The 18,630-nt window shown below is 39.8% G+C and overlaps 1 protein-coding gene across 1 annotated transcript in view; it reads left to right on the top strand.

Annotated features, from left to right (window-relative positions):
• The window catches only part of sh3rf1 (SH3 domain containing ring finger 1), a 49,884-nt gene that overhangs the window by 17,321 nt on the left and 13,933 nt on the right, over positions 1-18,630 (top strand). The window contains exons 3-5 of the mRNA XM_085264563.1: positions 12,223-12,498; positions 12,994-13,089; positions 16,730-17,035. Of these exons, the coding sequence (XP_085120689.1) occupies positions 12,223-12,498; positions 12,994-13,089; positions 16,730-17,035 (678 nt within the window). The remainder of the gene's footprint in view (positions 1-12,222; positions 12,499-12,993; positions 13,090-16,729; positions 17,036-18,630) is intronic.

The raw sequence follows: 18,630 nt of genomic DNA, 5'->3' as shown, positions 1-18,630 counted from the left end.
ATGCTTGTCTTAGAAAGACAGTTATTTTTTGATGTTTATGATTAGTGGACTCAATTTTAGAGTTAATGTTAGTTAGTATTGCTCACTGTTCAGGCTGGGACCTGAAAATAGCAGCAGCAGAGGACACAGGAGTGCATAGAAAGTCCAGCCCAAGTTCTTCAAACAGAGGCAAGACTGTTATAGGCAGCAGAGGTTCAGAAAGTCTTTAGTTTTTAAGTTGGAGTCTGCTGGCAATTAAAAGGTGTTTAAAACATGAAAAATGCTGCATTGAGCAGTTCTAATCATTATCAGATTATTGTTTTTGGCACGTCAGTTGTGTGCCCCAGTGATTTCTTGCCCCAGTTGTTTTTGCGTTGCTAAATTAGCCTGCTGACCAAATGGCAGTGTGTCTGTGCCACAAAGCTATATTATAGGTTCAGGAGGGCAAGCGTTTCTTCCTCTCTTTGCCTCATTTTCTTTTCAGTCTTTGATCTCGCTCTGTTTCTTTTTAGCTTACATTTTGCTTCCTCACTCTGTCTGCTCTGAAATTTGAGTGGGTTCCTGTGAGAGCCAGTGTTAAGCACAGTGTATGAACTGGCACAGACTTAAAGAGTTCTGATCTTTCAGTTTCAAATCAGACAAGCAGACTGGGTGATCCCAGGGCCACCCAGAACCAGGCTCTACCCCTCATATGAGGCCAGCCAGGTAAAGAAATCAGCCCATATGCAAAAGGCTGCACAGAGAGACATGCCAGTTCATGTGCAAGTTGTTTTGTTTAAAGCCAGCACTTTTACCCACATGCGTAAGAGCTTCATGAAAACCGTATGTGTGGCAGATGTGCATTGTGTGTGTATATACCGTACTATAAATCCGTACCCCTTTACTTCAGAAATGCTTTCTCTCTGATGACTAATCTGTAGCTTACAAAGTGTACTTGGGCCAGAAACATCTTTTTGAATGTTTTTACAACCTCACTGTGATTACACCACCTTTATACAGAGATATAGTTCCTAGAGCTGCACATGGTATCCTTATGGAGTTTGTACCTCAACTCTAAAAAATATTATATTCTAGTGTCCAGATTCCCACCAACCCTAAATGTACACAGGAGGGCCAGGAACTGGCAGTAAACGGTATTTTGTTTGGGGTCAGCGAGCGGTTACTCCATAGATGTGTTTAGTAATTTGCATGTAGTGGGATGAAAGACATTGTGTCTGTAAATAAATTTCAGAAAAACCCACAGACGCTTTTGCTGACCTAGGAACAGAGAAGAACATGAGGAGGAACAGGAGGAGAGTTTCAAGGGCTTCTGAAAACTTCCTGTTCTTCTCACATGTGATCCAGGCCTCCATCTGGCCTCCAGACTGCCGAGTGTTTTCTTGCCTGTAGACAAATGTGTGGGAAGCAATTTGGTATGTAGCGAGGGAAACAAACAAGCTCAGTGAGTTGTTGTAGTTGTTGGAAAGCTTGAATGGATTATTGCTCGTTTCCTTCTATACAAAATTCAGCCATTTAGATATAGGATTTCTGCCACACCAGTGCTAAACACCACTTGAACTTTATGAATTCTGATTTCGGCATGTTGATTCTGGCACAGTTTTTAGCCAGATATGAACAATTGTTTCTGGCTAATCCAGTGTAATTAGTACATACAGTTTATCTCATTTAGTCACAAATGTTACAATTTTTCAAAATTACAGAGCAGCTACCTAAACTTTACTCCCACAAAGGGTGATAATCTTGTTGAGTGTCGCACTTTCTGCAATGCTGAGTACTGTAGTTACTCTGAAAAAGAAGGTGAAAAATTGACTCTTTGGTGCAGTTCAAAAACATGAGCTTTAAAGGGGGTGGGAAGGAAACAGACTATTTTTCTAGGCTAGTTGAAGTTTCCAGCCTAAGCTTTTTTTTTCTTTTTTTTTTTTAAACACCCACTATAAAGCTAGGACTTATTACTTAGATGAGCATTTTTCCTGTGTTCTGTCTCTATGCAAAGCAATGAGAACCGGCCAATGGCTGTAGTCTTGTACGATGAGCCAAGACATGAGGGTGACATTGATCTTTTCATCTAAACCTTGGCAAGAAAACAAACTGCATTTTCCCAAAACTCTCAAAGTATTTCTTTAAGGTGGTTACTTCCATTACTTTGCCACTATGCTGGGCCCCCATCTTCGCTCTCTCCCAGAGTAGGATACTGTCTGGAGTTTGAATGACTCTCTTTCATAAGATTCACTGCACTGTCAAGAGACCCATAAATAGCTTTAAAAAAAGTCCTCCTGTGTGGCGTTTCCATAGAAACTCGAGAATGGAAGTTTTCCTTTTGTCTCAGAGTGAGAGTGAGACAACAACTCCAGATGAGTAAGCTCTGTCATGAGGCTCTGGTGTGACAAGAACTCATCTCAAGGTCCCTGTGTGACGCCATTATTCTAATGTCAGAAAGTAAAACTTTGGCATGTCCTGCTTGTTACTTCCCAGTCTTCATTTTATTTTAGAGGTTGACCTGCCAAGTGAATTTTCTACATTTCAATATTATGTAATTGAGTATTATATAAAAAAAAAAAAGAAACTAATTTGTGCCACTGGTAATTAGCATTACCAGTGGCACAGATTGGGACTATTCCCATAAGTAAAGCTAAAGACCTAGCACTGCTGGAGGGTAATGGCATGCTATTCATAAGCCTGTGTTTCTGTTTTAAATTTAAGAAACGATTTACGAGGAGACACACAGAAATTTAGACTATCATAATTAGTGGATGTATCTCGACGGGTAGCTTCGGTGTAGTCATCTAACCTCTCAGGTTCCAATTTTTTTTTTTTTATATTGTACAGTAGATCGTACAATAATAGATACAGAGAAAAACCCAACAATCATTTGACCCCTATGAGCAAGCACTTTGGCGACAGTGGGAAGGAAAAACTCCCTTTTAACAGGAAGACACCTCTGGCAGACCCAGGCTCAGGGAGGGGCGTGGCCAATTACTGCGATCGGTTGGGGTGAGAGAAGGAAGACAGGATAAAGACATGCTGTGGAAGAAAGACAGAGATCAATAGCAGGTACGATTCAATGCAGAGAGGTCTATTAACACATTGTGAGTGAGAAAGGTGACTGGAAAGGAAAAACTCAATGCAGGCTACGTCTATTGCAGCATAACTAAGGGAGGATTCAGGGCCACCTGGTCCAGCCCTAACTATACGCTTTAGCAAAAAGGGAAGTTTTAAGCCTAATCTTAAAAGTAGAGATAGTGTCTGTCTCCCGAATCCAAACTGGAAGCTGGTTCCACAGAAGAGGGGCCTGAAAACTGAAGGCTCTGCCTCCCATTCTACTTTTAAATACTCTAGGAACAACAAGTAGGCCTGCAGTGTGAGAGCGAAGTGCTCTAATAGGGTGATATGGTACTACAAGGTCATTAAGATAAGATGGGGCCTGTGGCAAACTTGATACACTCTTTGTGATTAGACATGTAAAAAAAAAATGTCAGAAGATGGAATAAACTTAAATTGTCAGTGTTGTATTATCTGAAAAATCATTTGCATCATGTCGGGTATAGCAGTTATAGTTGTTAGAGAAAAATGTGAATCGGTCAGGCTCATATATACACCAGATGTGGCAATCGGTGTCGCAATGGTTCTGATAGGTGTGTCATTGTGCATCAGTGCAGATTTAGGTTTGTAGACATGTCCCTCTCTATAAATAAAGACATACAAATTGAAGTTACGGACAAATAACTTCAATAAAGCTTGAAAGCAAGTGCTTGGTGTGAACCATGCCTAAATGACAACCTTCAACGGAGCTTAAATGAAGTGTTTTAGAGACGCAGAAAGCTGAGCATGGATACGCATCAATTCATCCATACACAAGGAGACAAATTGACTACAGATGGAAGAATTTCAGGACTCTCATTTATAGTGGGCGTTCTAAAAAGATCTCACATAGAACAAAATGTGCCATCCTGCAAGAATTGAAAAAGAACTCATGAATAACAGCAAGACACCTGCAGGAGTCTCTGCAACTTGTGTCTAGTATAAGAAAGATTTGAATGGAAGTAGTATTAATGTAAGGATACCATGAAGAAAGTATTGAACATTGAGTATAAAACATTGGAGTACATTTCGTGTTTGCAAAAGATTACCAGGTTATTTAACAACTCCTCTGTGACAATGTTCCCTTCTCACACCAGGTAGAGGGAGCATCAAGATTTCAAGTGACTTTCTTACATCGGTGCATGATTGTCTTTTTGTTACCAAGAGAACAATTAAATTGAATTTATGTAACACATTTGATAGGATAATGTCAGGACAGCTGTCTGTGATCGGAAGATTAGGAGTGGTTGAAAGAGCACATAACAAGACATGGACTCAAAGCACCTGAGTAAATCAGCGACTAGTTGTTGAAAAAGAAGAAATTAATATTTTTGAATGGCCAGGTCAGAGTCCTGACCTGGATTAAAATAATTATGCCACATGACGTAAAGAGAGCTGTTCATCAGGATATCAGAAATATTAAACTGAAACAACTGCATCTGAGGAATGATCGCTGTTAACCATAAGAAGCTACAGGACACATCTAATGGAGCTCTTTGCTCAGGGAGGCTCTACAGGTTACTAAAGTCAGGTACTTTTTCTAGCTTGGAGTGTGAAAAGCAATGTGTGTGCCATTAACTTAATCTGTAGTGTAAGTGTAAGTTACTTTGATAGCAGTCAGCTGATCTTGGCAATTTCAGAAGAGCTGTAAATGCAAGATTTTTTTTTAGGATGAAAACAGACCCACTGGTGCCACCAATAAGCATTTAATATTTGGAAGAAACCTTTAAAACGCACAGTACATGGAAACACTGAAAGGAAATGTGCAGTAAAATAAATCTTAGGACAAAAAGTTTATAACACTAACAGCTTCAGATTTTCTGGATCAGATTGCTCACTCGTGTGGTTGGCACATTTTGTTTAACATCTTGGCTCTTTAACATCTCTCGTTCCTGGCTTTCATAAGCTTGACATCACTGCCCTTTGTATGCCCCTCTTTTTTTGTTTCTGCATTTCATGCCAAGAAACTCTTAGCCTTTTAGACATTATGCGGAAGCGGTGATAAAAGCCCACTCTGCAATGGTCATTAAAAAGACCTTTAGGAATCAATTTAAACTAATGGAAACAAGATGGCCTGAGAATTTTTCACTCCCATCATGTGTCAGTGCTTGTGCTGCAGCGTTGGTGGCAAGATCTTTACTTAACAGCAACTTGGTGATGAACAACAAATGTCCTATGACCACCTGGTCAGTTTGGCAGATGGAGCCTGTGCTGCTCTTGTAGAACGCTTGACATGTCTTGGCCTTGAAATATTTGTTGGGCAAACCAGACGGACAGACACCCCCACACTCCTCCCCACACCCCTCCCCTCATACACACACAGTTTTGGCAGTAGTACCCCTCTGCTCATTCGTCCACCTCCTGCTGAGAATCTGGAGGTGCCCATATGGGAGTGGAGTAATGTCTGGCACTTGCACATAGGGGGTAAAGGTTTCTGTCTGCTGTGGTTACACATAACCCTTGGACTGCTGACAGAGCAAAAGTTAGCTGTATCCCTGATGTTGCAGCTGTACACACAGATTGTGTACAACAGAAGCAGTTGTTACGCAGTGTAGAATTTTTCCTGCAAAAAGAAATTCCCGGAAACCCCAAAATGTAGTTACGAGAAGAAAACCAAAGGGGAAATCCTTCGTTCTACTTCAGTGATGTAATAAAATTATTTTTGTAATTAGGCCTTCACTTATTATGCTGGATTTGATTATATAATCAAATGTTACAAAGTTAGTTCTGATCTCATAATCGATTAATCTTCTAACAACAGTAGTTCCCTGGCTCCCAAGCACACAATTCAAAGATTGATTTATAGTTGGGGAATTATTGACCGCTATGTGAAATATCACATACTGTGTGAGTCTAAGTCAGAACATCTGTGTATCGGTGAAGTTCCCACTCGCTTGAACTTCAGTCACGTCACTCTCGGTATGATTACAGAGTGATAAAGTGGTGAATGATGTAGACTTCTGTAATAAGCAAACCTAGATGGAAGATATTAACTGAACAACTATAGTGCCGTAACAAGTTGTATTTGTCTGATTCATGTTTTGTCCTTATTTTTACAGTTTTTTTTTAATTGTACAAACTATTTTTGTCTGTTTCTGTTTATACGTACATGCGCGATAAACGAGTGTAGCTTGTGTTGAAAAAAAAACCAAAACAAAACTCTTTTACAAAATAATCAGTATTAACAAAAAATAAAGGATTTTTTTGGTTAATATTAATCATTTATCAATAAGTTTTGTTACATTTTGCATTTACTAAAGCATGAGAGACATTATTGTTTGTTCAAATGTTCAAAAGTAACTGTTTTGTTTATTTTTGTCAAGTACATGTTTCCCACATATAGACCTTACTTGGGTAGGCAAACCCCTTGCTCTTATTTTGAAAGTCTTGGCACTGCTAACAATCTAGCTTCCCATCTCTTGTTTTAAATCCTGCTACCTGGCTGGCTAGGTCCTTGTTGAGGTGTTTCTCGTCATCTGTCTGTCTGCGGTTGGATGATCTTCAGCTCTAATGAAGTGCAGCTGGCATTCATAGTCCCTCCTCTCTCTACTGTAAGCTGGTGGACCAATCTAACCAGAACCTGCAGCAGGTGGAGAACTGGTTCATTCATATGCCACTCATCAAGGCTAAAGAGTAGAACAAAGAGTGCCGTCACCGTCTACGGCTCAAGATGGTGGAGTCTGAGTCTTTCCATGGAAAGAGAAAACTCAGTGAAGAGGCAGTTATTTGGTTCTCTATTATTTATTGTCACAAAGTGTATTCTTTATTAACTGCTTTAGAAAAGCACAGATGTAAAACCTTTCTCAAGTGCTCACACGTGCTAATGCATGAGTGCCCCGTGCCCCCCGTTACCTCCTCGAATACAGTCCTAATTCTGTGGGAAATGCTGAACTCACTGCCTGTAGTGTATGTGGACAATTATTCTCGCAGCTGTGGGTAGACACCCTCCAAACAGCGATTCTGAGCCAGGAAAAACCCTGCAGTACGTTTGATCATGTTCAGAGTTTATTTTTATTTTGGAGAGGTGGTTGATTGCATGAACCTTTTCGTCATAACAGTTTAACAGTGTGCTGGAACCATGTGCAACAGTCTCACAGAAAGGTCTGCTATATTTTCTTTAAAACGTCTCTTGCAAACATGACATGTGTAAAGGCAAGCTGTTAGTACAATTATCCCCATATGACCTAGTCTTTCCTCCATGACATTGCATACATTTTATGCATGCCTACTCGCTGGTTGTTGACGTGTTGCTGTGCTGTAGAGTAAAACTCGAGTAATTCAGTTATAATCCAGTGTTGTGGAAGGGAACACTATAACAGCTAAATCCCTTTAGTGCACAGGTCTAATTGCATTATCTGCAATACAAGAGTTATTGCTCACACCAGCTGATGCTCTGCACATTTGGGCTTGGCTCTCTCGCGTTCTCTGATCTGTCTGTACCGCTTTCCAGTGTATAAACACAGGTTAGTGTTCACAGCTTCTAGTGCAATTTTCCCCCACTTGTTACTGCTTATACATCACACTATAACATTCATGTTTGAAAACTGGGGAGGAACCACAAGTCCTACTTTTGTGTCTGATTATTCTTTTGGCAATTACTTTTAACTATGACAATTTCTTATCCGTTTCCCTGCTTAATGTTAATCTCATTGAGCTGCATTAGCATCTTACCCCCGTATCTCCATTGCTGCTCTCCATATATCTGTCACCTCGGCACCATATATTTTACAAATCGAGCAGCGAATTTTACCTTCCAGTTCAGTTGAGTCTTGTTTCACGTTAGTAATGTTGCTGTTACCTGGATCCTGAGGATTCAAGTTGAGTTTCTTTTCACTGGGACACCCTTTTTCCTTTGCTCTTTTCCTTTGACTTTTTTTTTTTTCTTGGAGCAGTTCCCACATCAGTTGATTTAGCTAGTTGCCTGTGCCTGTTTGCATGCCTTCCAGTTCAGATTTTAAAAAAAAGTGTAATGGAAGAAAATATGAATTCATAAAACCACAGTGGACTGGTGCAAACTGTGACTCTAGTTAGTCAGTCATTGTAAAAATACCCATAAAATGCCTAAAATTCAGTAGCACAAGAGGACAGATTCTGGGTTTGAAAAGTGAAACCTCAAGCCTTTATTTCTTATACTGACCAGCAGGTGGCGAGCACTCTGGTTGTTTAAAAAAAATATAGTTACAAAAATGTATGGTTTCATTTGGTAATTTCAAGTCATATTGAATTTAACATAATGTTATTTTGTAAATTATGATCCCACTAGACTCAAAAACGATAATAGAGTAGGCTTTACTGTGGGATTGACATTGAAAGCTAGCCTGTGAGCTTGTAGCCTCAGTTCAAGAGATGTCCTCTGTAATGCAGGCCTTTACATTTTCTTTTTAATTATTTATAATCTGCAGTGGTGCTTTGTTCACCAGAAATTATTATTTAAGTTTTGTTTTGGGGTAGCAATAACAACTACTACAAGTATTAACAACCTAATGCGGTCTAATGGGGTTATGAAACAGCTGCCTGGTGTAACTTGTGCTTTCTCAGTGCTCATACTGTAATTATTTATACGGTGTCTGCAAACCTAAATATTTCTTTCACCACACCACTTATCTACTATTTTAGCTGAAATTTAGCAGCTGGGTGGTATTAAATTGTCTCTAAGTAACACTCTTAGTGCTTTTGGTGTTGAAAAATTAATGTCCCTCAAATGTCTTGTGGCCTGCAAACTATCTCTTTTGCTTTTTGGGGGCTGAAGTGGGATTTTGCTGCTGTTGGTAATCATGGATTATAAATGTTTAAAGAGGCTAAAAGTCATTAGCCATCTGCGTATTCTTAGAGTAGCGACCTTGTGTTACAGCAACACGACAGTGGCTGCTGTTGCTGTATAATCACTTCTATAAACTTTCACTGCAGATGTTGAACAATTGAAGGCTTGTAATGAAAAAAAGACGACTTGATTTGACCAAAATAAATCCTGTGTTGTAGATGGCTGTTCTCTTGGCTGTCTGGCAGTTGAGCTTGAAATCAGGACAGCGCTTTTTCCACAGCAACATTCATCCAGAGATGTACACTTCCCATCCTGCCCCCAGGGAGGGGTTAAAAGCAATAAAGATGAGAATGATTTGTGTGCACTTGTGTGTTTATGTAATGTGTGTGTGTGTGTGTGTGTGAGAGAGACTTTTTTTTTTTTTTTTATAGCATTCATGTGGTTGACGCTCTTTAGCTCGCCATATGTTCCTGTTAGAAGCTTCTTGTGCTCTCCAGGGTGATGTTTGGTCAGGGTTGATGGTGCTTCTTTATGAAAGTCTCCTGCAGAAACAACAGCACTGTCTCCATGGATTCACACCGGATATTAGCCCCCACCCCCAGTTTAAGACAGTCTTATGCACACTCTTGCATCTAGCTTCCAACAGCTTGTTTCTGGGAGATGATGAACTAAGTGGGTGCATTATAAAATAAATGAACATTTTTCTATACTTGAAATCATTTAACGCTACTCTAGTAGAATAAAAAAAAAATACAAATATGGAAGTAGAAATTGGAATAAGAGTGCCTCCTTTCACCAGGCATGAGGGGGAGATTGAAATCACAAATTGGTGGTAAAGGAAGTACCCCTGATGTGTGTCGTGGGTTTGTTTTCTGCTTTAAAATCATGCCAGGATTGCTTCAGAAGTACTGCGTTTCGTCTGCATCAGGTCCTTTATTTTGAAAGTTGACTGCACGCCTCTCCTGCGTTTGTCTTCCTCTCGGCCTTGTCTTCTTTAAATCTTCTTTAAGTTGTTTTTAAAACTCTCTTCAGAACTGAGAGCTACTTCTGTGTTTGCTCAAATCACGAATGTTATCCTGAGTGGGCACGATCAGCTCTACTGGACAAATGAATGAAGTTTATTGTTATATTCAGTGAAAAGCTCCATCAAAAAAAAAGAAAGCTGACAAAGCATCCATTGCTAAGGTCCGTTGACCATATTATTAATTTATCTATGCATTTTTTTAAAAAATCGTCCAGATTGATGGAATTATTTGGAAAATCTGAAATTTACATGGCTTTCAATGAGCCTCTTTCCAGTAGAGTTTTTGTACTTTATTAGCATGTTGAATGACTTTTACTGTGTACAGAAGCGATTGCATAAGAGTGCTGATTTTGGACACTGCGCTACTGCTGAAGGGTTTTTATTGAGTCCTGGCCTCAGTGTACAAACAAGTGGTTACAATTGTCCCAGTTTGAGGGGGACAAGCATTTTATATTTACAATGTAATTATATCCACTTGTTTTTGTATGGCTTGAACCTGTTCTGTCATTTAAAACAAAAATGTCAGAGTTTGCACTTTCATTTGCATTTTCATCACGAAACTCCCTGCCAGGCCTGGGTGGGCTCAAAAGCCCCGTTTCCCCCTGAAAGGAGGCCCAGTTCCAGTGCAGTGTGCAGGGGGCTGCAGCACCGCTCCTCCCCTTTCTCTGTCTCCCACAGGCTAGACCAGCAGAGTCGGAGAGCGATTGGCTCTGTGCTTCAGGCTGGGTGATTCTCTGCAGCAGGGCAATGTCACCCTGGCTCACCATCATGGTTCACTCTGTACTTTTACTCTCCACTGAGGCTTTAAACAGTTCATTAGTTTTTAACAATACTGCAGAGCTCCAAACTCTGCTTTTTTTTTAACCCCTCACTCTCTTGTATCTACTTGAGTCTTCATTGCAGGCTCTACTCTGTGTATTTTACACTATCAGTTTTTTCCAGTCTGTTTCATAGCATTTGTGATTCTGATCACTCCAAAGGGAGCAGCATGATAAATGGTGGGGGTTGTCTGGACTGAAGCCTTCCTCATGGACACCCATCCTGAATAGAGAACATTGATGCTTCTCTATCCTCTATGCTCCTTCTCCCCCTTACTTGCTGTCCCTCTTTACTTGGATTGTCATTGCCTGAATGAGCCTTTCAGGACTCTGGTCTAGCAGGCTGAGATTAAAAAAAAAAAGTTCCTCTGCAAGATAAAGCGAGCAGGGCCCTGAGCCTTCTGAAGACGCTCTCTCCTCACAACCAGCCGCGGCCACACTATAAGTGTGAAAAGCACTTGTTGCTTTTCCTAATCTCGATAAACGGGTGAATATATGCGTAGTCCACAAGTTCTGTTTGATCAGGCTTTGATTGCATGCAGATTAATGGTCCTTTAGGAGAGTAGGTTTGTCAAAATTCAATCTTCAACCTTATTTTGAACTTGTTACAGCCCTGAATACATTCATGTAGGGGCTGAATGCATGCTTGTGAGCTACATGTCCGCCACTGCTACGGTCCTGGTGTGGATTCTGTCCAATTTCCATTTAAAATGTCAGACTTTATTAATTTTTCTTTACCGTTTTTTGTTGTTCCAACTAAAGAAATGTTAAAACTACACAACAGGAAATGTTTTGGAGCATATATGGAATTTCACTATATTGTACAATAACATCCATCCATCTATCCATTTCCTGCTTAAACAGCTGAAAAAGATAAGTAGTCGTAAAGATAAGTAGTAGTCCCACTGGCTCCAGCACTGGGCAGAAGAGACTAAACAACCCGTCTGATTTCAAGTCAGACTTGACAGGATTGGACAGGCATTTTATTTACATGACTTCTCTCAGTTTTCACACCAGGACAATTAAAAAAGCTGTTTCGAATTATAATCATTTAAAATGTTATGTTTTATAACTATTGTGGTTGCTGTCGTGCACATTTTTGGTAAGAAAACAAGATTTAAAGTATTCTGTCTCATAAATGCAAGATGCTTCTAGCATCTACTTAAGAGTCAGTTAAAAATTCACACAAGCCATTATAAATTTAAACTGTGGATAGTCCTTCTGCCACGTTATTCATCATATATACATGTAATTTAGCTTTTTTATCATGTTTTTATTATTTATTTTTTGCATTAATAAGTAATGACTTCTCTAGATATCTGCTGGCTGCTGTGGAAGTCCTGAGAAATTGGCCATTGTCATCAGTACACTGACTTGTGTTTGTTGGCTGTTTGCTTTCATATTGATATTGACTCATGAAAACCCTGTCACTCTGCATCTTTGCATCATATAAGTGTGTTGTAGTTTCTCCTACACATGCTTCAGGCACAAAATGATTGAGCTTTATATGCAGCTGTCCACAACTAAGTTTTTCAATCTTTTCTCTCCCCCTCGGTTTTCAGGGCGTACCCCAGCTCCCGTGTGCCAAGGCGCTCTACAACTACGATGGCAAGGAACAAGGAGACCTCAAATTCAGCAAGGGTGACATTATCATCCTGCGTCGACAAGTGGATGAGAACTGGTACCACGGTGAGATGGGTGGAGTCCACGGCTTTTTCCCCACCAACTTTGTCCAAGTTATTAAGCCGCTGCCACAGCCGCCACCTCAGTGCAAAGCTCTCTATGACTTTGAGCTCAAAGATAAAGAGGCTGACAAGGACTGTCTGCCCTTCTCAAAGGTGAGGCGCAGCAGCACTGCAAACCCACACTTCTGCCACATGGTCAGTGTAGTAAAACAAAAATACCTCTCATTACAGTGACACTCTTTCTTCTAAGCTTTCATTTACTCAGGTTTTGTGTGTATGTTGGAATGTCAGGGTTGTTGACGCCCAGAGAAATGGTTTAGATTTTCAGCCAGACTTCTTGATGAACAGCTGTAATTAGGAACGTCTTAACTACAATAATTAAGCAGTTATGTCTGTCCAGCTGTTGGGTCATGGTCTGCTGTTTATTCTTTCATCAGTTTGTGCCACATGAGCAAAAACCTAAACAAGCTTACTAAGTATTTTTCCAAACACAATGACCCCTGTGTTTTTACTCGTGGGCATGTACCGTTTAATAAAACTTTGCACCCACCTCATTATGTCTGTTCAGTGTTTGTTCCTCAAGGATGAGAAACTCTCTTAGTTAGCAGTATCCTTAATGAGTGTTTTCCTGTCTGTCTGGAATTTCAGGACGATATCCTGACTGTGATCCGCAGAGTAGATGAAAACTGGGCCGAGGGAATGCTGGGAGATAAAATTGGAATTTTCCCCATCTCGTATGTTGAGGTAAGACGACGTAACGGGACTCTACAGTGTCACCAATCGCTCCAGGAGCAGGTGTCTCACTAAGATCAGTTCCTTTGAACACCTTCCTTATATATCTCACAAAATATGTATGATACTCCGCATCCTTTTGAAATGCTTATGTTTCATTGAACCATTAAAAACGTCTTTGAAGATTTAGACAGTCGCGGTCTCACTGACAGTCTCGTGTAAAAGCTTTAGGAATAATTTAGACTGAATTAAGCAAATCTTTGCCCTTGAAAGATCATTTCATTTTCACTCGAAGAAACTGTTCACGTGAAGATCAAATAGGTGCGACTCGCTCTGCAAATGTCTGCCTCCTCTTAAATATGCACTCATTGACCACTTTATTATGTGCAGCTGGGATTTCCACACACTGGGTTCTGTAGAGTTTGCAGAGAATGATCAGTTTCCCAAATATATAATACGAAATGGAAATCGTGGATCCATCCTGCTTTGTGTCAGATGTTCAGGCTGGTGGTTGTGTTAAGTGTTCAAGATGTTTCATTGGTACATTTTGGATTAGTTATACCTACTGGGCTGAGCTGGTATGTTAGCCCTCTTCAACCTTCTTTTGATAGCAGATGTAAACCATAGGAAGCAAAAAACAAAAGTTTCCTAAATGAAACTGTTCACATTTTTGGATAATTGGATGATGATGTCTACAGCTGCTGACATTTTTTGTTTTTTGAAATTTGACCGCCTCAAGTCACGTTTTGTGGTTTAATTAGAAATCATGCACCTCTGTAGTCAGTATATCTCCAAAACTGGGCAACTCACCAAAATAATCTATATAAATTATTATAGAAACATTATAGATTTAAATGCATTTGGTGGAGACATGGTGTCCATCAATTAGATTGCGGAAGAATCTTGAGGTTAGTCTGTGCAAGTTTTTCAAAGCTGTGACAGTTGTTTTTTTGTTTTTGTTTTGGCATTTTTTTTTTTATTGCTGTTGTATGTTTTCTGTCCTTTTATACTCATATTTTTCTACACTGAGTGGGGGTTTTGCAGAAGCAGAATGCAGTGTTTCCAAGGCTATAAATCATTTTGTATCTTAACAACTGAAACTGCAGAATAGAACATTTTGTTGTCTTCTCCCCTCGATGCTAGGCAGTCGTTTTTCTGGTTTCATAAACAGTGGCAGAATCATAGCAAATGTACAGCGACCTAAAATGTTCTTTGTCTCTGCATAACCAGTGAATATCTAGGTCATAGTTGTTTTTTTTCATCGCCTCAGGGGCTTTTTTTGCGTCTTCAGTTGTGCATATGAATTAATCTATAAAGTTGGCCTTATAATTTAATGAGATGAAGGGCTCTCACCTGGTGCTTTGCTCTTAATCCTGCATGTATATTTGTTAATGTGCTGACATGTCAGTGATGAACCTGCACAGGATCTGAGTGTAATGCATAGCTTTTATGTCCTAAGTAGACAGAGCTGCTTGGGGCAACCTGTGACAGCAAGTAAGCACACCCTGTGATTAACTGAACCCTTTTTAGTGTTGCTTCTTTGATTTATACCTCACTGTCAGTCATACATTATGGTGCCTGAAAGGGTTAAAAAGCCTGTGGTTTCATAGCTGGCTTTGAACCATCAACTCTTTCAGACTAAAGCCCCCTGCACAGAAGATGTATCATGAACAGCAGAAATATTATAATTTAGTATTTGTTTGTTCAGTTCAGTTTATTTTAATGTATTAAAAGTCATCCTTAGTCATATTAGTCAAAAAAAATGTGTGCACAAACCTAATGCTAATTGTGTTGACAAATTTGACTAAAGGTAAAGAGGCTGTCTTCATATTGTAGTGTACTTTAGTGTGTTTTGTAAGGGAAAAATTGTCAAAATTATTGCTTTTTATTATTTTTAGTTTGGTTAAACCACAGACACACATGCCAGGAAGACATTCAGTGACCCCTGCCCTGTAACCCCCAGCCACTGGGGGAAAAATGCTTATTGTTTGCCTACTGGTTGGCGAGAGGTTTGTGGGGGGTGATTTCTGTCACTGAGTAAAATTGGTCACAAAGAAGGTACTGCGCCAAAGTCCTTGTGATTTCTTTGATTGCTGATCACTTTGATTGCTGTGGTCGGTCATAGTTTGTATGGAATATACCGATTTGTCTGCAAATACTGGCTAACTACTCCCTGACTGATAGTAAAACTAAAAGTGCAATTTAAACCAGAACCAGAGAACTGTCTTCTTCAAAGTAAAAATTGCACCCTTTAAAATGTGTTGGCACAAGCTTTCATCAGGAAGCAGCCCCAAACAGCTACTCACTAACTGGTCAGGGGATCTGCTTTTTTTTTTTTTTTTTTTTTTTTAAACTAGCGATCAAAGGTTGCCATGGAGTTGCCAACTGGTCTCTAGGCCTTTGTGACCGAGGCTTTAACTAAGACCTTGTTTTGGTTTTATATAGAAAAAATAATAGTTATCTTAATTTTATTTATATGGCATCTTCACAAAGTCCTTTTACAAAAAAGCAAAACCAGAATACTAAATTCAGATGGGCAGACATCAGGATCAAAAACATACAGAAGTTAAAACGGAGGAAAACATGACAGAGAAAAAAGTCAACACAGATTATCATCATCATCATCATCGTTTATTTATATAGCACTTTAAAAACACACAAGGCTGACTAAAGTGCTGAACAATAGAAACATAATAGATACCATGAGAATAATAAATACGATAAAATAATAAACATAGCAAAAACAATAAAATACAAGTCAGTCAACCACTGAGTCAAAAGCCAGTGAATAAAAATGCGTTTTCAATCCGGATTTAAAAACCAGCACTGATGTCGATTGCCTAATGTGAAGAGGAAGATTATTCCAAAGCTTAGGAGCCACGATCGAGAACGCTCGGTCTCCTCTCAGTTTCAGCCGTGATTTGGGGACTGAGAGCAACAGCTGCTCAGCTGACCGGAGTGAACGAGTGGGGACATAGGGCTTCAGCAAATCAGACAGATACGCAGGTGCCAGACCATTTAAAGATTTAAAAACCAATAAAAGAATCCTAAATTCATTATAATACTAATAACAATGTAAAAGCATTTTTAACACAAAGCTGAACAGCTATTCATAAATGATGCAGGTGAGACGATAGGACTACAAAATATTGCATGAAAGCAAATATGTAAAAATGTGTTTTTAGGAAGTTTGTAAAGAATTTCAAGTGCATAAAAGCTTTTTTGTCTTAGTTAATTATAAGCTTGACAAGCAGCAACCTCTTTTGTGTCTGTAAAGGTGACAGTGCTGACATTGGAGCTTATTCATGTTTTCAAAGCTCTTGGACGCTGATACAGAATCTCTATATTGGTATAAAATTCACTTCTTGTGTTTATGGGTGAATAATTTGAGTTAAATTGAATTGTGTAGACATATGTAAGTTAGACAAATGTGAGACAGAGGACTGAAAATGTGATGTCCAACTTGGGCACGTTCTTTTCCTCACCCTCTCCAGTCAATACATTAAGAGAGACTTCCCATGACAATAAGATTAATTATAGAGAGTGACAGTTTTCGTGATCATTTTAATGCTTCTTCCCCCATCAGTCCTTCATTTTACTTACTTCCAACTCCTCTCTTCATAACCCTGCTGGCTCTCTTCCTCTCTTGTAGTTCAATTCGGCAGCTCGGCAGCTTATAGAGTTGGACAAGCCGTCCGACTCCAGTGGAGACTCCGGGGAAGGGGCCTCCTCAGGGCCTCAGACAAATGGTGCCCACCGGGTAGGGGAGAAGAAGAACAGCAAGAAACGACATTCTTTCACCTCTCTCACCATGTCGCACAAACCCATGCTAGCACCTCCCCCCCAGCGCCACTCCATGGAGATTAGCGGTCCGGTCCTCATCAGCTCCAGCAACCCCACGGCAGCAGCTCGAATCGGAGAGATCAGCGGGGGCCTCTCCTGCAGCGCACCTTCACAGGTATGATGCCATTGGGGAGTGCTGTTGCCTCTGAATGATGCTATACAAAATTTTTTAGATGGGTTGTACGTGCCCAAACATATGTTACACACAGGATTTTTCAGATAGTCAGAGCTGGAGCAAAACCCAGCATTATATAAACAAGGATTATTTTGAGCCATAAGTCATGCAAAGCTTCTCTAACGGAGTTCAAGAATAAGAATTTGCAGTTAGGAATGAGAATGAGAATAATGGGTCTGCTTTAAACACACAGAGTTGAAAAATGTACATTCCTCTTCACTCCATGATTCTGGTTGAGATGAGTCATTTAACCAGCTGACTTGTAAATATCCTGTTCCCTGGTCTGTAATTGCATAACTTGAAAAAAAGAAAAAGAAGGAAAAACAGAAACCAGCTTCAGCTCTTTTTTCCACAAGATATTTATTGCTTTTCAGAGGCTTCACTCTCCTTCTGTCAGCAATTAGGCCGACTTCCCTTTCCCCCCGTCATACCAAACAGGCCATTGCTCCATCTGAGCGTTTGAAATCATGGATGCGTGACTCCACTCATCCACAAAAATGACTCCAGCTTAGCCCTAAAGGTTTCCACACCAACCCTGACATGACGGCAGCTCACAGCTGCCTTGTGGTTGCCAGCCGGCTGTGATTGAGCTCTGACTTGGTGCTGGGCAAGACAAATGTTTTGTGGGTTTAACTTGGCCTGGAGCTGTCCGTTTCTTAAAGTTTGTGCATCTAATAATAAGTAAATGGTATTTGAAAAGAATTCAAATAGTTGTTGCTTATCAAAGGGAAGTAAAGGCTGTTAAATTGTAATGAATTCATTTCAAGTAATTTTATAAATGGTGCTGAACTAATCTAGTTAGTTTTATTAGGGGAAGGTGGATTCCCTGATACTTACTGGTAGTTTAAATTCCTCGGCATAATAGGAAGGGACCTGTTATGCCTTTTCTTATTTTAGTCATTAGCATCCACTATTGCTTATTTAACTGCTACTGAGTCTTAAGCAGCAGGTTTTCCCATCTCATTCTTAGTTTTTGGAAATCGTATCAAAGCAGATGTATCTGTGAAACCTTGGGACGGTGCATGCTTATTGGCTAGGGACTTGTCAGTCACACAGTGACTACCATGCTTTGTCCCGCTTGTTGATAGCAACGAGAACCATAATTTTAAAATTTGTGGCCATGTTGCATTTAGTATCACATAAAACTAATGATAGAAGACATAAACATATCAGGAAAGTGTTTACAAAAGTCACAGATAAGGGAGCCAGTTTGCCTGTAGACTTTATATAACTAGTTCGCTTTTGCGGCAGAGGAGTCGCCTCCTGCTGGCCAGAGATAATTCATGTAGGTTTAAGGCTTTGCTTTTCAGGCCTGTAAGAAATATTCATTTTTAAAGACACTGCATAGCTATAGTGGCTTCTTTCTGACAGAACATGAAGTGAGGGGCTTCATCAAGACCCAGCACAAGACAAGTGGAAGGATTATTTTGAACTACAAATTATGCAGTAGTTGAATCCATTAATCAAAATATGGTAGAGTTGGAGGTTAATATAAGGCTTGTAGTTTATTATTATTTTGAGAGAGATTTTGTTGT

This window comes from Mchenga conophoros, linkage group LG23 (genome assembly GCF_057382185.1).
Source record: "Mchenga conophoros isolate Kocher_MC1m ecotype Shallow Benthic linkage group LG23, M_conophoros_male_GT1.1, whole genome shotgun sequence".
In the NCBI taxonomy this organism is placed as follows: domain Eukaryota; kingdom Metazoa; phylum Chordata; class Actinopteri; order Cichliformes; family Cichlidae; genus Mchenga; species Mchenga conophoros.
This window is presented reverse-complemented; position numbering and strand designations above follow the sequence as displayed.